The sequence below is a fragment of the Etheostoma spectabile genome, chromosome 7, assembly GCF_008692095.1.
Source record: "Etheostoma spectabile isolate EspeVRDwgs_2016 chromosome 7, UIUC_Espe_1.0, whole genome shotgun sequence".
In the NCBI taxonomy this organism is placed as follows: domain Eukaryota; kingdom Metazoa; phylum Chordata; class Actinopteri; order Perciformes; family Percidae; genus Etheostoma; species Etheostoma spectabile.
Genome location: NC_045739.1, coordinates 14,959,097 through 14,982,082, shown reverse-complemented (window position 1 = coordinate 14,982,082; position 22,986 = coordinate 14,959,097). Strand labels below are relative to the sequence as shown.

General features: G+C 38.6%; 2 protein-coding genes across 13 annotated transcripts in view; one reads left to right on the top strand and one right to left on the bottom strand.

Annotated features, from left to right (window-relative positions):
• Positions 1–8,925, bottom strand: part of ubr4 (ubiquitin protein ligase E3 component n-recognin 4) — a 65,124-nt gene extending 56,199 nt beyond the window's left edge. For 6 of the 11 annotated variants that reach the window (XM_032521594.1, XM_032521596.1, XM_032521599.1 and 3 more), the window contains exons 1-13: positions 8,679–8,925; positions 5,473–5,570; positions 5,241–5,344; positions 4,823–4,952; positions 4,361–4,506; positions 4,129–4,228; positions 3,769–3,910; positions 3,448–3,572; positions 3,042–3,166; positions 2,788–2,847; positions 2,437–2,627; positions 2,023–2,122; positions 356–508 (exon numbers count right to left, since the gene is read on the bottom strand). In XM_032521594.1, coding sequence (XP_032377485.1) covers positions 356–508; positions 2,023–2,122; positions 2,437–2,627; positions 2,788–2,847; positions 3,042–3,166; positions 3,448–3,572; positions 3,769–3,910; positions 4,129–4,228; positions 4,361–4,506; positions 4,823–4,952; positions 5,241–5,344; positions 5,473–5,570; positions 8,679–8,803 — 1,599 coding nt within the window. In that variant the 5' untranslated portion in view covers positions 8,804–8,925. The remainder of the gene's footprint in view (positions 1–355; positions 509–2,022; positions 2,123–2,436; positions 2,628–2,787; positions 2,848–3,041; positions 3,167–3,447; positions 3,573–3,768; positions 3,911–4,128; positions 4,229–4,360; positions 4,507–4,822; positions 4,953–5,240; positions 5,345–5,472; positions 5,571–8,678) is intronic. The other 5 variants (XM_032521597.1, XM_032521604.1, XM_032521605.1 and 2 more) reach the window with 2 other exon arrangements.
• A 4,197-nt stretch (positions 8,926–13,122) lies between these two features.
• Positions 13,123–22,719, top strand: emc1 (ER membrane protein complex subunit 1). Of its 2 annotated transcripts, XM_032521606.1 has the most exons (23): positions 13,123–13,304; positions 13,793–13,920; positions 14,030–14,095; positions 14,179–14,272; positions 14,359–14,487; positions 14,671–14,797; positions 14,884–15,033; positions 15,204–15,371; positions 15,697–15,768; positions 16,011–16,109; positions 16,238–16,334; positions 16,942–17,058; positions 17,522–17,530; positions 17,919–18,118; positions 18,314–18,463; positions 18,801–18,962; positions 19,106–19,225; positions 19,529–19,666; positions 20,529–20,702; positions 20,939–21,149; positions 21,270–21,354; positions 21,464–21,593; positions 21,777–22,719. In XM_032521606.1, exons 1-23 carry the CDS (start codon positions 13,213–13,215, stop codon positions 21,954–21,956), a joined length of 2,898 nt encoding a protein of 965 aa, XP_032377497.1. In that variant the 5' UTR covers positions 13,123–13,212; the 3' UTR covers positions 21,957–22,719. The 2 variants fall into 2 exon arrangements, with proteins under 2 accessions (XP_032377497.1, XP_032377498.1); XM_032521607.1 differs by lacking the exon at positions 17,522–17,530.
• The last annotated feature ends 267 nt before the right edge of the window (positions 22,720–22,986 follow it).

Here is a 22,986-nt window from a genome sequence, read left to right as displayed (position 1 = left end):
TAGATATTACATTAAAGATCAGCCACCCACTCAGATCAGCTGGTATTCTGTCTATAATAGAGGGGAATGGAAATTTGTAAGTAGTGTATGTCTGTCTAAATCATAGTTACCTTTTGTGTTATGTTACATTGCACTCATAAAATACAGAGAGACATGTTATTTAACAAATTAAAAAAATTAATCTTCAGAGGAAAGAAATGAGGTTTTCCTTTTTCAAGCAGCTGACAGATGGACTGTATCTTTGTCTGGTTTCCCAAAAGCAACATAAGCACTTTTCTATTTGCAATGGTAAAATTTGCAATGAATTTATGTTAAAAATTCAAATTACAGTTATCTACATAGATAGTGATTGAACCTTTTTGTAGGAAGTGGAGAGAAGGGTGAAGAGTAGATTGGTCAGGGGCACGGAGTCGATGAGCCTTTGGACCCTCTGGATGGAAGTGCTCTGTGCCATGATGTTGAGTTCAGCTGGAGGCCCATCACTCGCCCAGCCCTGCAGGAAACATGGCTTTCAAGGAATAGAAGGTTCCTTTTGATCGGTTTGTTTCAGGATCATCTTGCATGTTTAGGTCCTTTTTTATTATTATTTTAAACTAGGGCTGCCAATCAAGTCAAATATTAAATTGTGATAATCGCATGACTGTCCATAGTTAACTTGCAATTAATCGCACATTTTCTGTTCTGAATGTGAATTAAAGGGAACATTTTTGTTTTATTGCTTGAAAAACGCTTATTACCATGGAAGAGGACAAATATCCTTGCTATATGCAAATGTTTATTATTATTATTGCAACAATCCAAAGCAATGAGAAATACTGTCTAGAATACTCTCCAAAATAACCCCAAATGTACTGTATGCTTAACAAAGATGCTGATAATATAATATGGCAAACTCAAGCCCATCAAGCAACAACAGATGGGCACATTGACCTGAACGTAACATTACTTATACCAACATAATGTTGTGTCCCATTTTACACTCTAAAGGTTAACTAAACATCCCATTTATGTTAAGCAGCTCACACAGAACAATGGGCCTGTGCATTACAGCAACAAACTGTACCAGTACACTGGTCAGCTAAATGCAACAATAAAATTATGTTTAACCTCACATGTGAAAATAAAAAAATTCTACTGAGTGGGTTCAAAACATAGTTATACAAAAAATAAATGTGTGTGTGTGAGGAACTGTGATGGAGGCTATGTGCGACGCAAGGCTTATGCTCTAACAGGGGTTGCCTGGCTGCTTCACACACGTTGTGTGCACTATCAGTGGTCAGTGTGCTAGCATTATTTCCAATGTCTACTGTCTGGCTACTTGCAGAAAGTGCACGGTGCACAAGTTGGCGATATGTCTCTCATCTATCTTCATAACTGTCAAACCATGCAACCGAAGTTCCAACTGTGGGTCAAAATAATGTTCTGTGACCCCAAGGTAAGTGTGGTTACTGAGAGAAATCTCCAGTGAGTGCAGAGTGGTGCTGCATTGACTACTGATATCCCAAACTACAGACAAGCGCAAGGGACCAAATTAAAGAAAACAAATGAGTGGTATTTTTGACAGCCCTACTTTAAAAAATATATTATTTTTTTTAAATCAAGTTAGACAACAATGACAGCCATTTTGTATTCATTTTGTATTATTTAAATCAATTTGTATACAGCTACAGTGAATGAGTAAATAAATCAAGACTAGAATTTGTCAAAAAAGTTTAAAGTTTGACTAGATTGCAAATCTGTGAGTTTGCTTATGTTAACGGTAAAACATGGGACATAATACGTCCAAAACAACTGAGAAGCCATACAAAATGAGAAGTCATGTAGACAGCCTAACTGAGGTATAAGAATTATTTTGGTTGGAATGTTTTAGAGTTAGTGTCTGCAATTGCAACTTGCGTTTATATGCTGCAATATGTGATGCTGCAATATGTGATGCTGCATAAGTACAACAATAAGATTCATGTACACAATGGAAATGTACCTTACAGATATTAAGTGTAATTTGTGTGTTGCTTCACTTACTCGGTGCAGAGCCTCAACTTGCAGATCCTGGAAAAGCGAAGTCAAAAGTTTGATGGCGTGGTTTGCCAGGATAACAGACAAAACACCAAACCCTTGGTGTCTTAAGGAAAAACAAAAAGAAAATGACAAAAATAAATGAATGCACATGAATCCCTTTTTTAAAGAGTGACATTTTTTCTTCCAAATGTGATAAAATAAACATTATGTTTTTGAAATATGGAGTTCTTGCTTTGAGATTTATAATTGTGATACTTTATTAAGATTTCAGAGATTTCATTGCAGTAATCACTGTCCACACCATTTACTGTATATTGAAAACAAAAACTGCATAACTGATGCTGATCAAAATACAAAGTGAGCCACAGTGATCCTAAACATTATATATTCACTGACTTCATATTCATTGGAAATTACCCTTTGCCAGGACCAAGTTTAGGCGATCCTGCACCATCCTTGGCGCGAGCAGCAATATCCCGGACACGCAGGGCAGCCAAGGGATCCTTCTCTTTCCCTTTATCCGCCAGGGCAGTGGGGCTCAGGTTAAGAATCAGGTACAGGCTGTTTAAAAGGCACCAGGCTCCAAGCAGCTGGAAGTTCTGATAATGCTGTAGTACACAAATTGACAAAAATTTAAAATTAAATACATAAATAAAAGAATCACCAAGAATTTGTTTTAACTTTACTGTCAAAAGCAGTAAAGAGACACAGTGTAAGTTAATGAAATTATTTTACTATTCTAGTTAAGCATTCAAACCTAGTACTCACCTCTCCTCCAGCTCTGCGGGAGTTGCTGATGGCTTGTCCAATCATTTCATAGATCTCCAGCTGTTGCCAACACAAAGTTTGTACTTGTTACCATTTTAAATTTGCTGTATCTTGTTAAGGTACTCGTAGTTGCTCGGCTATGTAAAAACTTGAGAGTAGCAACATACAAATTAGTGAATAAAGTTTTAATGTAGCACCAGTTTATGTCTCATAACTAATGTGACCAAAGCATACACTGAGAATTTTGTACTCACACATTTCTGGACAATTGTGGCTGCGTCATTTTCATAGTCCTCCTCTTTAGTCCCAGTGGAGGCTGAGCGAAGCTGCAAGCCGCTACCTACTTGCAGAATTGCCATGCAAGTGGCAACACTCACACCTAAAGGGGTAAAAATAGTTTAAATTAAAAAATTAATAAATTTACCAACAATACTATGACATGCAGTTGTTGATTAAAGAGGTGAAAGAATAGCAGTGGTTGTTCCAGCAGGTGCTAGTACATTCAAGCACATGTTGCATTGCTGCACTGCTTCATGGATTGTTTGTGGAAGATAAGTGGTATTGCCATCTTGTCTGCAATTACTCATTGTTTGCTGGAGATTATAGTAGTTTTAATAACTGGACAGCATAATAATTTACCTTCAGAGAATTATTACCTACCAGCATAGAGACAGCTTAAAGCCAGCACGGTCATATCCAGTAATCTCCCTGGTGTCAAGGGCTCCAGTACAGGCAGGGAAAGTGTGTCCAAAGCCATGGTTACGTCTATCACCAGCGAGTGAAATCTGCATTTGGGTTATAAGTATAGAAAGTTAATTGAAAGTTTGAAACTTTCCAAACACTAGTAATCTAATACACAGGTAGCAATTTACGGATTATATTGTTAAATTAAAATGTAACAATATATATTCTATCAAATTTGACATTAGAAGATTTTGACCTTATACATAAGGTTTATCAATACAACAATAAATAAATTACCCATTGCGGACAGCAGTGGCATCAGCCACCGTAGCAGGCATGATAAAGAAAGAATTGGCTGATACAGCATCCTGAAAACGGTTGATGTAGCGCAGAAAGTAGGGCAGGTTGAGGCACACACGTAGCAACTTCTCAGACCCACCTGGAAATAAAAATTATGAAAATATATAGTTATAGTTTTACTATTTTTTACTGAAATATTTCAAATCCACACCATTGTTCATGCATATCAGTTTATGGTGACTTTCTAAAATATCAGAGTTTGCCCAAAACAAAGATTTCAAATGTGTTCTAGGGTACAACTGTAAACTTTGTGTTAAGTCAAAAAGGTCCTACAACGAAGCAGCAACAACAACTCACCAAGTTCCTGTAAGCTTGACACATTCTGAGAGACAAAGGCATTTTTCATTTTGGCCTGAATGGCTTGATCGGTGGTTTGGTCATCGCAATCACTCTCAGCCTATAGTTGGAGAAATAAATAAAAAAAGTACAAACTTTGTGAAAACATTTACAAAAAGAAAGTTAAACATGTTGCTGTGGTTTACTTAAGCTGTCAACTACAGAAGCCAGAGGGCTGGTCTGTAACACTTGCCTGCATGTGTGCTGCTGATGGGGAGGCCAAGATGGTGGTAAGGTCTGGGTTAAAAACTGAAGTCAGTTGATTAAAGAAGTTCATTTGTACTTCTTTTTGTCGAAGTTCTGGGTTCACAGCACTGGGCAACTCCTTCTGATCTTCCACTATTAAATGAACAAAGGAGGACACGTTTTTTTTTCTCTTTTTTTAAATCAGTCACATACCAAAGCTGTGGGATTTTATTTTCTGTGGGAATATTCTGTCAATGTTTCAGCCCTAGTATGTATGAATACAACAATATCAATGAACATTCTCTACACCAGTCAATATAGGAAACTAATGAATAATAAAATGAATACCAAATTATGTTTTTAACAAGTGCTTGTTCTTTTTTTAAATAAATGAAAATGTTTACAACTAGTAGTGCTGTAATTTGCAAAGTAATGTTTAACTCGGCTCCCTCCCTTAAGGCCCACTTACCATCTGAAAGGGTCTTGATGGTTTGAGGCAACTTGGCAGATTTCATCATAGCAGTAAAAGTAATGATTTCTGTGCGATCTAGTCTGCTGCAGCCAATGCAAAGACCTTTTATTAGAAGAATCAGGTGTTTCTGAAAAAAAATTAAAAGTGTTTGTTATTAAATTTAACTTGTGTGTTTATACAGAAAAACATGTTCTTTTAAACAGAAAACTGACACATCACCAAACTATGCAAGTTAATATCTTTTTTAACTAATCAAAAACATGTAAAAAATACCACCAAATCAAGACAAACTGGCTAACAAAAAAAGCTTTGCTACATTTTGTCTGTGGCTGGTCCTATCTCCTTAAAACTGACCAGAATGTTCAGTTGAATGCAGTCCTATATTACATTCTCCCGTGCAACTGGTTTCTCTCACCTGTGATACTGCACATGCCTCATCTGGGTTCTCCAAGCGCAACAGTGAGAATTCAATCAATACTTTGCACGCTGCAGCAACCGACAGCAGCTGATTTCTCGGTACTAGGAAGACAGATCAAAAATAAATTGCTGGTTGGAAAAAACACAACCTGTAACATTTAAATGTTTTTGATTAATGGCAGTCGCATTTCCTTTTCTATTACACTGAAGAGAAAATTAAAGATACGTACTTTGCCCACATACTGTGGTGATGTAGTGTGCAGAAAGTGCCACGAATGATGAGTAGAAAGGCTCATACTGTTTGTCATGGTGAAGGATGTCTGATTCACTGTAAATGAATGGAATATCTCATTAAACACTGTCAAATATGAATTTATGTAGAACCTCTTTACAGCATTGTTCTTATAGAGAAGAGTTAAGAGAAACAAAACACAGATGATGACATGGTGTTTTATGAGCGACACGTAAGTCCAATGAACTTAATACCACCTGTAACATTTAGCAACAGTCTGAAAACCTCCCTCACCCCAGACAGTATTTGCCAAAAACACTAACCCTAGAAAAAAATATTGAGAACTGATCTAACATTAGGGGTGTGAATCTTCACTGGTCTCAGGATTCGATTACGAGGACTCTGTCAACAATTCAAATTTATTCATTATCACAATACACCACCTCCTCAATATTACTAAAAATGTACTACACATGGTTTTCATCAACAAATTCAAGCAGTCAGATATGTATAAACCTTTTTTATTGTACCTACTCTTAAAGCGCCCATATTGTACTAATTTTCAGGTTCATAATTGTATTTTGAGGTCTTACCAGAAAAGGTTTACATGGTTTCACCATATTTTTGTTGTACTGCACATTGCTGCAGAGCCTCTTTTCACCCTGTGTGTTTAGGTCTCTGTTTTAGCTACAGAATGAGACATCTCACTTCTACACTATCTTTGTTGAGAGTTGCACATGCACAGTAGCTAGGTAAGATCACAGCAGCTAGATATCTCTTCTCCAACTTTGGTCAGCATAAGGCAGGATAGCTGAGAGACTTCTTCTAAACAAGGGCACACTTGTGGAATACCTGCAGAACAGGGACATGCATGTAGTGGACTAGTGTTTGTTGTAGCAGTGTTTTGCCATTGAGAATGAGCTAGCATGCTAGCGCTAGCATGCGCTACGGTTAGCTACCTCATCTCGGCTAGTGACGTAGAAAGCCGTGGAGATTTTCAACAGCTCACCCTGAGAGGGAAGGCAGGGGACATTCAGAAACCCGATCTCACTCTAAACAGAATGGATAGTTTTTTTCCAAGTTTGTATGTGTATGGTAGCACCAGAGACAAAAAATAACAACCCAAATTCCAAATTTTTTTTACTTCATAACATGGGCACTTTAAAATAGTTTTTTTTTTCTGAAAGTAGCCGAGTCTGAACACAGCAGTCAACAGACAATAACAGACAAAAAAACACTGACCAGAAAATCAACAAGCAACATTATTAGGCTATAATCGATTATGGTCTGTCACTGCATCAATGCAGAATCGTCTAGGGGGCCCGTTTCAGGAAGGGGGTTTTACAAACTCTGAGTCCAACCCTGAACTCTGAGTTGATTTACCTTGAGATGGGAAGCTCAATTTTTGTGTCTAAGGCAGCAATAATGGAGCCATGATACTTCGATTCACCATGGCAACAACCACAAACAAACTGGTCAGCGTACTTTAACCCAAAGGCAAAAGCAATGCCTTTGCGCACACTCACTGTTTATGCAGGGTTTTTTTAAATGTCAGCTCAGAAATGACAGATCTGCTCTTTGGCTACTTGCTGTTTGCCAACAGAGAAAACAGTTTAATTACGCAGTTAAGCTTAGCATATTTGGTGTCTTAAAATCACCTGGAAACACACAGCTCTGATGTAATTTGTCTGCTGATAGACCTCACCTTAGCAGTGACCTACACCATCATTCTTGCCACACCATGGAAATATGCACAATATCCAAATACACAGAAAACACCACTGCACTCTAAAATTACAAAACACTATTTGCTTATTCTCTAAGATGCACATTAACAGGGTGATTCCGAAGTGTTACTGCTGTTGCTTTTAAATTGGGAATAAGGTAAATAATGGAAATACCTGCACTTTTCAGTTTATCATCATACAGTCTCCAGTTCTAATTGCACACATCATTGAAATGTGCTGCTGAAGACACAGCACCTATGATGCTGTCAACCCCAAAACCAACAATTCTGTTAAATGTCAAACTACTCTTGCAGCACTTACTTGGCATAATCTAACTCTCATGCTCAAGAAGTTGAAAACACTTACATGAGCAGATGATGCTTTAGATTTGATACTGTAGCTAAGTGAGCATCAGAATAGTCATATAGACGTGTATACAAGCCCTATTAGACGTTTCATTTGAAAACAAAACTGACAGTATTACTGCTTACATTTTAGGTTTGTCGTTTCTACGGAAAATGAAACCAACAAACATCTTATGTCACCAATGGAAGAGTGTCAAGTGACAAACTGACTAAGATGTAACGTCAGGTACTACCACTCCATTGTGATATTGTGTGGCTTAGTGGTTTGTTGGCCGAAATGTTCATATACTAGCTAGCTACCTAAACGTTACCTAGTTCTATAATGCCTGGTCATAACACACGTCTCTAAAGACAAGTTCCCCTGCGTTACAGGCACGGCACCAGCTTCCCTGTAACACTACCGTGGCGAATTGTTCTCAATCTTCATTTAATTACAAAGTGACCCATCACCACCTCATCAAAAATGAGTGGACAGTGCAAGAGGTCCCCGCCTACTTCCAGCCCAACCATAGACACGCAGCAGATAACGTCAAACTGACTGAAATGTATACATTGTCTGTTGACATGCCCAGAGTAAACTGGATCAAATTTAGCCAAATCTAGTTAGCTGACGTAGTTAGATAACGTTACATATTACTATGACTTGGCCATTTTAACGTGACGCTACATAGTCCGTCTGAAAGGCCCTTAGGTAACGTTAGCTTGCTGGCTAATGTTTGTGTTAGCTAGCTAGCTAGCTAATGATGATGCATATTTTCTAAACGTTACACTGCAAACCCGATTGACGATTGCACAGCAATAATGTCACATTAAAGACAAACGTCAATCAGTAACAAATCAAGCCTGTATTCAAATAGTTAATGAACTACCAGCCAGTGTAAGCTAAATAGCATTTTGAGTAAGTTAGCTAACGCCAATAGCAGTAACGTTACAAGTTAAGCTCAAGAAGCTTGCTAGCCGCTAACGTTAGCTAAACTGCTAACGTTTCCCATTGAACTCAACGTTAAACCAACATGCTAAGTTAGCAACTTAGCTAGCCAGCTCACTCATGGGTTGACAGCTAGTATTTGAGCAAATGGAGACACGCTACTTATTGACATGTAACCGGTTACCTGTTGATTATAGACCCAATAAGCTGAGGTAGCTCCTTCGTTTCAAAAGCGGTGTACGAAGCTGATAAAAGCGGCCGTACTGCCGCTGTCCATTCGTGTTCCCCATCTCCTCCACTCGACGCCATCTTGAAATCCCATAGAAAACTAACTAGCTACTGGAAGAAGAAACTGTGACAGCAAATCACAGGGGGCGATGTCACTGCCCAATGTGAGTAGAGTGCGGATTTGAGTCGCGCATGCTCAGATGTAAACGGTTTACGACATAACGCGTCATACCATGAGATTCGAGCAGGTTGGACCTTCTTTACGTGTCAGACCCATAAACCCTTTAAATTCATATACATACAGTCTATAGCCAGACCATAGACTGTATATATATAATATATAATACCATCTATAATTGTTTGATTGCTAAGGTTAGCTCAAAACGCCATTCAACTGACAGCCTTTGTTATGTTTGATTGCAAGCGTGTATCCAGCAGTAAACCAACTTCTTTAAGTAATCCCTCCACAAACTTCAATTGGTCCAGAATTCAGCTGCCCGCACATAATCGAACCCCCTCCATCCACCACATCACTCCTGTCCTCCAACAGCTCCACGGCTCCCGTCCAGTTCCGTATCAAATTCAAAATCCTTCTACTAGCATTCAAGGCCATACACAACCTCGCCCCCCCTATTGTCTATCTCCTCCAGCGTCCCACTCCCTCCCCTCCCTCAGATCCTCTTCCTCCATAAACCTGTCGTCCCCCCCGCCCGTCTCACCACCATGGGGGGCAGAGCATTTAGCCGCTCTGCTCCCCGTCTCTGAACTCACTACCCCCCAACTCAGAAACTTGATTCATTCCCCATTTCAAATCACAATTAAAACACATCTTTTTAACTGCCTATTCCTGTAAATGTCTGTTGCTCCGCCTTTTCTGTTGTATAGTATTTGTTTTGCTTTTGATAGTATTTGTTTTGTGTATAGTATTGTTTGCTGTTGTATGTATTTGTTGCTGTTGTATAGTATTGGTTTTGTTTTGCTGTTGTATTTGTTTGCTGTTGTAATGTATTTGTTTGCTGTTTATAGTATTTGTTTGCTGTTCTTAATTTATGAATTCCCTGTGCGCGTCCCTTGAGTGCCTAGAAAGGCGTCTTTAAATAAAATGTATTATTATTATTATTATTAAGTAGGTCCATTTTTACTGTGTTGACATTACAGAAGTTTCTCGTTAGCATTTTATATGCTACTTGTCGCAGAGTGACGCATGCGCAACTCACAGCTTCACTCGTTGTAAAGTGACGCATGCGCGGCTCAAATCTGCACTCGCTTCACATTGGGCAGTGACAAGCGCTCACAATGTGATTACAGTCAGGCCAACATCATTTCATCACAAAATTTACTCTGACTGCCTCCAAGAAAACCTTTTTTCATCCCAGGGATAATAAGGGCTAATAGTATGGCAGGTATGTCCTGCTGCTGTAAGACAAACTGCTCCCATACACACAAACTTGGACTGATACATGTGTTATATAACAATGTGACACTGCAATACTGTAAATACATTTGACTGTTCATTCTCTTACTCATATTTATTCATTGTTTGTACTTTGTACTGTCCGCCTTTCCGTTGCTGCTGCAACAGTGTATTTCCCCGTTGTGGGAATGGATCTTTAATCTTGAATTTCTGCCAATTTGATGAACAATAAAAATCCTGTAAATAATCATAATAAGAAACTTTCTTTCACCTTTCTATTCTAACTGTGACTTAGTATCTCAAAATAATGAGAACATTGCTTAAGGCTTAGATCTCAAAACAATAAACCTTATTTTGAGATAATATAGTGGCTGTTTTGAGATACAAAGTCATTATTTTGAGATCTAATTCATCTTATTCATTTGAAATATCTTATAAATTTAAGAAAATCTCTCATTATAGCCTAATGACCTATATGATAACTACTTACAGGATAATTTTGTCATCATATTGGAGGAATTGAACTTTCATACAGTAAAGATCCCAATTTGATCTGTACATAAAACTAAAACAATGCCTTTATTACCATTACATTTTTTCTCCCGTATCCCATGCATACAAATACCCCACAGTTCACTTTTGTTTGTTTGTAATACTCTTTTAGATTGCGTTGTTCCCATTAGTGTTTTTTCATTTATTATTTCATTGTTTGGTTATAGAAACAAATATTTACAACCATGGATATTTCAAAATTCTTGTAAATTAATTTTGCCTGTGTGTGTTCAGCAGATTGGAAAGAAAACTCAATTGATAGTTGATACTGGTCCAATACAATGTAAGCTAAGAACGATTCACAGTGTAGTTTCAGAAAAGTAACTTTTGCATAATAGCTAGTGTTGGGAGGAACGCGTTACAAAAGTAACCCAATTACAGTAATGCATTCCTTTTTGCTGCAACGCAGTAATATAACGCATTGCTATTTAAATTTCGGTAATATTGTAGCTACTCGTTACAATCTCAGCAACGCAAGTTACAACGCATGTTAACGCAACATTTAATGGTGTTTTGTTTTTTTAAGAATTCACCAACACCGCGAAACATTCTTCACAGGAAAAAAAAAAAAGCCGTGGGTAGGCTAGCCTTCCTATTCGATAGATGAGATGACTGCAGAGACATACGTTCGCGAGATGGATATTATTTTCAGGAGTTATGACGCTGCGTTGAAGCGAGGTGCTGTCCCGCCTCTGTCCCCGCGGTCAGAGCCAGAGACAGAACGGACAACATCTGTGTCCCAGGTGACGGTCAGCGAGGACAGCCGTGTGTCCGAGCTGCTGACAGATAGAAACATGTCGGGAATAATGTTGAGGCTTGCTACGAATAATATCATTATATTTAAGGACGACCGTGTCTTTTACTGTGACCATTTGTTCAATGTGTTGCAGTTTTACAAACTAGAAAGTCAACGATTTAGGCTTGACAACAAGTTTTGCATCTAGCGTCTCCATGGTTCATCTCAGTAAGCTAGCTAGAGTACACAACAGAAAACCGTGTGGGTTGCTTCAAAATAAAAGCACTTCCTGTGATGGTTCGCACTAAAACTAAATTCCTGTTAAACAAATAAGGTTATGGAACTTTTCAGATATCAGCTGTAAATCGAGTAGGCCTACTGTAAATAATAAAAATAATGACTTTTAATCACATTATAATTGACCATTCCCTTTTGACAACCTTCGTTTTTAACAAAACAACATGAATTTCGTATTCAAGTGCTTTACAAACATTTTACAACAATGCCGTACTTCACTGCAACTGTAAGGTAGTTTTAATTGAGTATTTTTATTTTCTCCTACTTGCCTATTGTACGTTTTAATTATCCATTTGTATAGCTTTACTTTGCATATTCATTTTACAAAATATTACGAATAATCTATGATGTATTAAAGTGGATAAAGCTGAGACTATTGATCTGGTAGGGAAATTTACACGCTATTGCTAAGTCAAACTTCCAGTGTTATTTTGGTGAAAGTAACTCAAAAGTAATGCAAACGTAGTGTAGCGCATTACACTTTAGAGACAGTAACATTGTAATATAACTAATTACGCAAAAATGACAGTAACTATAATCTATAATATATTACATTTTGGAAGTAACTTGCCCACCACTTGCGACAACCAAGTATAAAAACTTTGCTCTCTTTTATGTTTTTTGGTTTCTTTCAGTGTAAACAAATGGTATTTAGATTAGGAAGAAAGAAAGAAATGTAACTAGAGGCGCAGAATGTTAATTTCTAGTGTAATATAGAGACTTTTTTTTTTAATTTATTTTTGAATTTTATATCTAAACTCTGAGGAGAGTTTAGTTTAGCTAAAGGTCCACACCGTTTTGTGCTGTTCAATCTTACGGTCTGTTTCTTCTACGTACACAAGTGTTTCTGCAATCTAATATTAATAATGTGCACAAATCACCGTAAGGCAAAAAATAAAATTGTAAAGCCGAATTTGTGTCTGCATAAAAAAAAGATTGGTCAAAAATGTAGCTGATGTATAACATGTAATTATCGAAAGGTTATTTTACGTTATTTGTACTTTTGTGGCCGGATGAAAGTCAAACATTTAAAAATTGTGATCAAGGCAAGGTAGCTTTATCTGTAGAGCACATTTCAGCAACAGGGCAATTCAAAGTGCTTTACATAAAGTCAGTTAAACAGATAAAACACAAGTAGCCTACAAACAGTTAAAAATCATAAGCATTAAAAACCGATAAAACACATGAATAGACAGTTAAAAACAAAATAGAAAACATTAGGACACATAAAACACAAGAATAAAAGTTACAGTGCGGCATTAGAAATTTAAAGAAATGAGCAGTCATTTAAAGAAAGGCAGCATCAAAAAGAAAGGTCTTCAGCCTTGATTTAAAAGAACTGAGAGTAGCAGCGGATCTAATCCATGTATTGCAGTTGTAATCTTTTCTACCCTGTAGGGGGCAGCACTTCTCAGTCATGAGACTTGAAGGAAGCAGGTCAACTTCCGACTTCCTCCTTCTCCTGAAGAGCAAGCTAACGCTACTGCTGCAATGGCAAAGCTAATTTGGTTGTGCCTGAAATTGATTATGTTATACAGCATTGTCGAGGCTGTGTTTGAGGATCAAGTAGGGAAATTTGACTGGTAAGAGGAATATAGAGAACGATCAGATATCTGTGCTATTTAGAGCCTTATTGTAATTTGGAAACTCTAACGCTAACACCTGTCACTGCCCCTGGCTGCGACCCGGTGTGTTTGGGATGGACTTTGTGTGAGAGAACAGGCCAAACAATATTCAAAATAATGATAATACATGCACTAGCTTTTTGCAGGTTCTGTTGGCTTGTTCACAATTTTTGATTTGCCTTCAGGAAACCCAATTTCCAGTGAGCTCAATGAGATTTAGTAAATGTGATTGAAATGGATTTCTAGGCATTTGGAAATCATTTTAACCAATCTGATAATAACCATTGCAACGTTACCGTACAACAATATTTTCTTGCTTTAAATTTGAGATGTTTATTATAACACTAGGGGTTGATCCTTGCAGGGGTACGAGCATTGGTTCAACTGTAGTTTTAAACTAGGTTGTTGACCTTCTGACAGCTGGTGTTCTGTCTTGTGATTTACAGGAGGCAGCAATATGTTGGCAAGGTTCGCTTTTCCCACTTCGACTCACATGTGCAGTCATCCAAAAAGGTGCTCGTAGCAACAGAGAACAATGTCTTTGCTTCACTCAATACCAGGACTGGAGAACTCTGTGAGTATTTCGCTTGCTTTTTGTAACAGAAATTTCCAACGGGCCATGCTTTGTGGGCCATGCTTTACTTTGTGTTTTTACATTAGTATTTATTCAATGTCTGTTGCAGTCTGGCGGCATGTGGATAAGACAGGACCAGAGGGAAACATTGACGCTCTTCTGCAACATGGACAAGGTGATTTTGTTATTGCGGTTGAGCTTAAAGAGATTTTAGTCTGCCTAAAGCAGATAACTCATAAAACTGTTCTTGTTACCTAGATGCGGTGCTGGTGGTTGGTAATGGCCGGCTGCTGCGCTCCTGGGAGATAAATATAGGGGGTTTGAACTGGGAGATTGTGCTGGACTCTGGCAGGTGATTACTCTCTTGATTGGTGGTGGATAAATATAAAGTGCTCTTTATTTTGATCAGATGTTAACTCCCTTTGTTCTACATTTCAGTTTCCAGTCGGCATGTTTAGTTGGACAGCAAGACACAGTGAAACACGTGGCTGTCTTGAAGAAAACTGTCATCTCTCTCCATTACCTTTCTAATGGTCATCAGAAATGGATAGAGAATCTACCAGAAAGGCAAGTGGGCGTGTTTTTTATGTCACCGGGTCAACAACATTGAAACACAATTCATCTACAAACTTTAAATATAATTAAGCCTGTCTGCGTTAATGAAATGCCTCCCCGGAAATTAAAGATCACAAAAGCATTAACCGGACATTATAAAAAATTATATAACTCTCTGCCTTTTGATCTCAACAGTGAAACCGTGGATTACCAGGCTGTGTATTCTGGTGGTAATGGTGAAGTGTATGCACTGGGGGTCGTCCCTCATTCCCACATTGCAATTGTTGCTTACAGTTTGGAGGATGGGGAGATAATCAAGCAGGTAATCCAGATGTATAGTTGAAGTTGTAGTGTTGCAACATATCAACTGAATTCCACATTTCTTACTTCTTTGCTTATGTTTCTCAGATCTCAGTCGAAGCTCCATGGCTGTCCAACATACAGGCCAGCTGTTCAGTGATCGGCCAGGGGATGTTGACGTGCGTGGACTCTGCAACAGGATCCTTGTACACGCTTGACTTGCACCTGCAGTCCCAAATGACACAGATCCCACTGCAGGTATCCACCAGAATAAAACTCAAACCTTTTGTTTTATTAAATTCCCACGTGTGTCCTATGCTCTGGTTTGGGTAGGTCTCCATTTTCCTCTCCTTACCTACCTCATTTTTTTCTGTGTGAATGAATGTTTGGATTGTTTTTACAGTATGCTTCCATGTATCTTCTTTTAGTCGCTGGGACTTGAAGTCACCCCTGGTTTCCAGCCAGTACTGGTGTCCACCCAGCCCAATCCAGCTCGCCCACCACTGTCGGAGTTTCTCATTCAGCTTGGGCCTGAACACCACTTGCTTCTCCAGATCAACAATGGTCACATAGTTACATTGAGGGATTTCAAGCCTGTACGTTTCTCCACCTTACTCTTGTCTCTCATGCATGACCGAGATTCTGACAGTTAAAACTCAGACCACTTAATGTTTGCCATCCAAAAATGTTATTTTATTCGAATATTGCCATTATTGTACAGTAAGTCACTCTGTATAAAAGCTTTAGTTACATGCTTACAATGAAAATGCCACTTGACTTTCTTGCAACAATTGGTGGGTTACTTCTTCTTCTATCTTTATTATATAAGAAGGTGTAAATCTCAGTGTGTCATACTAAACTACTACAGTTGTTAATTTAGTAATCAGTTGTGAAAATTGATTGATTTGTCTTGATTCATAGGCCATGCTGGTTTCATTTGCTACCACTGGAGAGAAGACTGTTGCTGCTGTCATGTCGCCCAAGAATAAAACTGTGAGTTAATGTGAAATCATTATATTAATCGCATACATTCAAACTTGTTAATTATGTGGTTTGCCATCATGCACTCTATGAAAACTATGGTGTATAGTAGCAGATTTGTTACAGTCTAAGTTATCTTTTTGTGCTTGATGTGTGATGCGCATGAGGATTTTAATAAAATTATAAAATGTGTTATCCTCAAGATGAGAAGCATTTTGTATGCTACATATGATTATCTCTTTTCTTCTCTATAGGCTTGCAGTATTAACCTCTTTAGTGGAGAAACTGGACGTAGATTGCTAGACACAACACTGATTTTCAGTATGGATCCTAATGGTGGGAAACCAGAGAAGGTGAGTCTATATTTCTTCCAAGTGATTCTCCAGCATGTTTGATTGGCCTTTGATGTGAATGACTTGACCAAGGCTTCAAATTTATTTTATAATGACTTTATAATATAACACAATTTTTATTCTTCCAGCTGTATGTACAAGCATTCCTCAAGAAAGACGACTCTGTTGGCTACCGGGCCATGGTGCAGACAGAAGACCACACACTCACTTTTATACAGCAGCCAGGTAGGGATGGCACAGGAAACGGGAAGCTTTGGTAGTGTTGGAATGTCAGTCTAATTTTATCTGAGGTGTTAGCATGCACTCCTGTCTGCCATTGTGGCTTTTTTCCCCAATTCTACCACTGAGGGCTGCCAACGTCCAAACGTTTAAAATTCCTGGTCATCTTAATAAAATAAGAAGACCTTTTTTTCTGGAATTTTTATTTGACCAGATCCAAAAAAACACACCCCTTGACCTCTTGCTTTTCTTTATGCATGACAATTAAAGCCTGAAGACTGGTGTCTTCAGTTAATCACAAGAGATGTATAGTAACAGGTGAAATGGCTTGAAACTTTGGATTTATGTAAAAAGAGGGTCCCTCATTGTGTTTACTGATAAGATCCAGTACTTCTTTCCAAGTGCAAAAAGACTGGTGGCCCACAGTAGTAATGCTGCCAGCAGCAGTTTTCATGATGTACACACAATCTTGTCTTTTCCCCAAGCACAAGGGGGGGGGGGGGATATTTTATGTTGTTAATTAATGGAAAGCGTCAACACAAATTGCATGCTGTCACACGGTGTGTAAAATGGAATGAATGATTACAGGACAAAAGGGAGTCTTGTTTTCCAGGGCGCGTAATGTGGACGAGAGAGGAGGCCCTGTCAGATGTGGTGACAATGGAAATGGTGGATCTGCCTCTCACAGGAACGCAGGCAGAGCTGGAGGGGGAGTTTGGCAAAAAGGCAGGTAAATGTCAAACCAGAATCTCCTTGTCTTTCTCCTAATTTTCTAACTTTAAGTACTAATCTAATATGTGTGTTAATATTTATTATTTTGTCTATTTTCACATTTCACTCTGTCTTGGTAGTTTAATTGTCTTGCATGTTCTAGAAACTCAAGACAGCTGTGCAATTCCTAATCCTAGGTTATTTTGTCGAGCTTGATTAATCCTTTTTCAGAGTTTCCTCTCAAAACTAATGAACTAATGTTTAAGTCCGCTGAATTGTTGCTTTATATTTTCTTCTTACTTCAACTGCTCAGCACCTGTTTTTAATCATCAAAGTTGTAGTTTTGTTAGTTTGTAGATTGCAACAGGCTTGGTAGTCTGGTTTAAAAAAAAAAAAAGTTTTCTTTGGTGTGTTCACTTGGTTGCTATCTGCTTCACTTTCTTTTGTCTTTGTTTTGTTTTTATTGCTTCGCTTGGATTCAGCCATACAAGGTAACCCACTGCTCTGCTTACCCCCCCCCCATATAAACCTGATTAATTTAAGATAAGGATCTCCTGTTGACTAAAACTTCCTCGCGATATCCACTGAGCCTTTCATTCTACTACTTGATTTCACTTTTAGTCATATCTTTACAAAGCCGCTAATTTAACTCTTGTTTCTTGCACTGTTTTCCTAATGGTGTTAGGAATAAGCTGCTACACAAGTATTCCTTTTATATCATTCTAGTTTTTATGCATACAGTGATGTACATACCCTATTATTGTTGAAGGTACACCTGTGCTTTGCCTGCAATAGCAATACCACAGGGTCCAAGTTGTGATTCTCAATCCGTTGAAATCATTAAGCAGCATTTGTGTGCTCTCTCTGTAATTTGTCTAGACGGCCTGATGTCCATGGTTCTTAAGAGGCTCTCCTCTCAGCTTATCTTGCTGCAAGCTTGGATTGCTCACCTCTGGAAGCTGTTCTACGATGCACGGAAGCCTCGCAGTCAAGTCAAAAATGAGGTGACCATTGAGAACCTCTCCAGAGACGAGTTCAACCTGCAGAAGATGATGGTTATGGTTACTGCATCTGGGAAGGTACGAGACCAAAGCTTACCCAAAGCGTCAAAGTGTCAAGAGGGATGAGCTGTGCTGCACATTTGTGGTTTGAACCACTTTCTGTTTATTTTGTCTATGGTCAGGCAGGCCTAAAGTGAAATTAAACCCTAATAAATAGACTTCATCAGGCAGCTATAAAACTCTTATTTTTTCCCTTTGCTCCTTTTTGTTAAGCTCTTTGGGATTGACAGCAAGACTGGCAGCATTTTATGGAGGCACTACCTGAACAACATCCCATCTAATCCAGCTTTCAAACTAATGGTGCAACGAACAACTGCACACTTCCCTCATCCACCACAGTGCACACTGCTCATCAAAGACAAGGTATCTCATAACAAGAGTTTAGTGCTTTAAGAGATTCAGGGTTTGAGTCAATTTTGTTATTTTGTCGGCCACGCAAACATAAATTTTAAAAAAATGACTTTATTGTGAAATCATCAGTTCCCTCACGTAGAGTTAGTGGCTTCAAAAGAGAAAACCATAACTTTCTACTGAGCATGCCTTATATAGTACAGTACGCATCGCAAAAGTGAAATACTTTTTTTCTTCTGCAGTTACTTGTACTTGAAAGGAAATATTAGCGTTACTGCACAGGTGGTGTGTATTTACTTTTTGTCATTTTGTATATGTTTTTGTTATATATTTTCTCCCTCTTCTTTAGGACACAGGCCTGGCCGCACTACATGTGTTTAATCCCATTTTTGGAAAAAAGAGTCACATCAGCCCACCTGCCCTGCCTCAGCCAATACTTCAGTCACTCATGCTGCCTTTCATGGACCAGGATTATGCAAAGGTCTTACTTCTTGTTGATGACCAGTACAAGGTCAGTGGCAAACTGTAAACCCCACCTACCAGATTATCATTCTACCTCAACAACTAGAGATACAGACATACATCTTGTGTATCCATGTGCATCAAGCCAACACATAATTTGTAAAATTGTATCCATCTATTATTTTTCCACAGGTGTCTGCCTTTCCCTCTACAAAGAATGTACTACAGCAGCTCCAGGAGATGGCCTCATCCATATTCTTTTATCTTATTGACTCCAGCCAGGGAACACTTTCTGGCTACAGGCTACGAACGGCAAGTTGAACCTTCTTTTGCTAAATTATTTCAACCTTTTTTGCACATTAGGGCTCCAGGGTTTTAGCCTAGACACCACCAGTCTTCAGCTTTTGGTTCCTATATTTCTATTGTTTATTATTGGAGGGACAATTTCACTATATGACTATGAAGGCTCAAATATTCTTGTATAACAAATGCTTATTATATCTTAATAGTCTGTTTTATTGTTCCCTCTTTCGCAGTGAGCTACCATTAAATGATACTTAAATCACAGTTGACTGATTGGCAAAAATAATTCATCTGGATGTTTTGTGCATTCAGGACTTGTCGACTGAGCTGATCTGGGAGGTTGTCGTCCCAACCGAGGTCCAGAGGATTGTCTCAGTCAAAGGCAAAAGGCCCAATGAGCATGTACACTCCCAGGGCAGAGTGATGGGAGACCGTAGTGTTCTATATAAGGTATTCTGATGTAGGCTGAAAACTGATGTAGGCTGAAAACTCATCTTTTCCTTAGATTACTGTACCTCATGTCACTGTTCTAGTACATCATCTCCTCTCCACCAACTGACTCTAAATATAAATAAACCCTGTTTTTTGTAATTCTTCTAGGTCTCTTATACTCTACTCTATAATTCCTCCGTGATTTATGAAAATGTATCATATTCTCATCCTGCACTTTTTTTAGGCACTCTATCACACAAATCCCCAAAATGTACAATAACAACACAAATGTCCATAGCCCTGTTAAGGATTCTGGAGACTACAATGTTTATTACACCCCAGAATCCAAATGTGTGTTACATAACAAACCACGTACTCGTGTCTTTACCACTCTTAGAGCTTTATCAGTGATATTAGAGAAAAAACAAAATCATCCCAATATCCAGTCATCTGTCCATAATTATTCATGCATAAAATGTGTATTTTAAAACTTTAGTTTAGGGCTGGGCAATATGGAGAAAATCAAATATTGCAATATTTTTGACAAAATACCCCAAAAACGAAAACGCAATGATATTATGGTGTTGACACTTGGTGCTTTCACAAAATATTTACACAACGAGGTTTTTGATAAATAATCATCAGTAATGTGCAAATAATAGAACTGTTAAACAGTCTGGTAAGTTCAGAAACCAACATCACTTTACTTTAGTGCAGCCTTTAAAACCAGCAACCAACCAACACTTACATGCAATATTACGATATCCAAAATCTAAGATGTTATCTAGTCTTGTACCACAATATCAATATAATATTGATATATTGCCCAGCTTTACTTTTGATTAAGATGCTGAACTGTGCTTCATCTAATTTCTTGCAGTACCTGAACCCAAATCTCCTGGCCGTGGTGCTCGAGAGCACAGACTTGCATCAGGAGCGAAGCTTTGTTGGGATCCTCCTGATTGATGGCGTGACTGGTCGCATCATCCACGAGGCTGTTCAGAGAAAGACCAGAGGGCCGGTGCATGTTGTGCACTCTGAAAACTGGGTGGTGGTGGGTATTATTGACAGCTAAAGTAAATCATAAAAAAGCTATTTTTTTATATTGTTTTGTTGCTTTTTGCTTGGTCACCGTAAGAATACTGTTGGCTCACTGCTGCTGTGAGAAAAAAAAAAAAAGTAGGAATCAGCACCCACACTGTAACCAAACAATGAATACATTAATAGATAAATGTTGAAGGAGAAAAAAAGTGATCTGAATGTGTCCCCCGCCTATGTTTGACCCCACAGTACGAATACTGGAGCACCAAGTCTCGCAGGAACGAGTTCTCTGTAATTGAGCTGTATGAAGGAATGGAGCTCTACAACAGCACCGTGTTCAGCTCGCTGGATCGGCCACACGCTCCTCAGGTGCTTCAGCAGTCTTACATTTTCCCCTCCTCCATTTCTACCATGGAGGCCACACTGACTGAAAAGGGCATCACCAGCCGACATCTGCTCAGTAAGTTTTAGCAAGATCCAGTCTCATGGGCTGCAGTGCGTTACTTTTTGAGTTATCTACGTTCTTTTCAACATTGTTCAGCCTTTTTTTAATGTGTGTCTTTGGGTTTCTTGGTCACAGTTGGCTTGCCATCTGGAGGGATTTTGTCATTACCCAAGATGTTCCTTGACCCTCGGAGGCCAGAAATAGTAACGGAGCAAAGCCGGTGCGTCCTCTTGTCAGGCTTGGTTTAAAATTTTTCATTTACTTTTTTTTTTTTTCTTACTTTTTTTATTTTCCTGTCTCTCTGTCTAACTTGTTCACTTCATCTCCAGGGAAGAGAATCTGATACCGTACGCACCAGAGCTGCTGATTCGTACAGAGTGGTTCATCAACTACAACCAGACTGTATCAAGAGTGCGAGGAATTTACACTGCTCCCTCTGGACTGGAGTCGACCTGTCTGGTGAGTCTGCCTTTAATAATACTGACAAACATATTATATGATGATAACCAAGGTATGCATTTCTTGTTTTAGCGATTGTTGACGTAAATGACGTGAAAAGTACTTATTCTTAGCCACAAAAATTAAAAAAACATCCAGAACACAGGAAAATGAAATATGGCAATGTTACCTTTTTCCTTGTAGGTGGTGGCATATGGTCTCGACATCTATCAGACACGCGTCTATCCCTCAAAGCAGTTTGACGTACTTAAAGACGACTATGACTACATGCTGATCAGTAGCGTTCTCCTCGCCCTTTTCTTTGCCACCATGATCAGCAAACGCCTGGCAGAAGTCAAACTGCTTAACCGGGCCTGGCGGTAAAGGATTGGTTCAAATCCCATCTCTTACAGCCCCGAGGCTGCACGACGGACCTCAGCCCGAGGAGATGAGACGGCTGAAGCCATGCCTGTAGAAGAACACAGGCCAAAGATCAATAAGGCCCATAAGGAACTGCAGGGGTAAGGGGACAGCGGGGTGGGGGTAAAAGGAGGGATTAGAAGAGGTTTAATGTGGGTTTTTTTTAAACTTATTTTGCAAGCACAAGGAATTATTTCATAGTAAAATAACAGTTTTTTGTGCAATGTCATTTTGATTAAATGTTTAACACATAACTAATTCCAAATGAATAATCCACAGTTTGGAAATTCCCACACATGTGAAAGTTAGATACTTGAGCAATGTTAGTTCCTTCCAAAATTGTTTGAGGCATTTATTCTTCATTGGATACTCTAATGGAGAGTGATAATAAATATGGAGGTTAGGGAAAGGAGTTACAGAAGACATTAAAAAGCAGGATCTGATACTTTTTAGCCTGCTGAATCACAGTGATACCCAGGAGAAGAACTGTGTAAAGTGTGAGAAGATCATGCAGAATGGACAAAAAATTGTCATTTTTGCTTTCCTAAAGACTCTCCCACCAATGGCACTTTCACACTAATGTCACCATCACACGCCTAACAAAGGAAAATGACCCATCAGTAGCCTTTATTTTCTGTACATCAATCATCCGGCAGCTCATATGCATGAGCAGTTTTCATCCACTGTCGGCTACGGTTAATGCTCAATTAAAAAATGTTCTTGTCTCTAAAGTCCAGTTTTTTTCTGTTTTTCAGAGAGAGCAAAAATGTGTTCTTGGAATCAATGCTTGATTATAGTCAGACAATTAAATTTTTTAAGTAAAACTGGTATATTTAATGCTTATTAATTTAAGTAATCTAGGTGCAGAATTACTGTAACAGTGTGTTAACATGTTACTGTAGGTTGTAATACATTTACAGAAATGTAATTGAGATATAAACCAGTAAAATTTGAACTCTTTTCAGTTGGCCAATAACAATGTTATAATTGATAT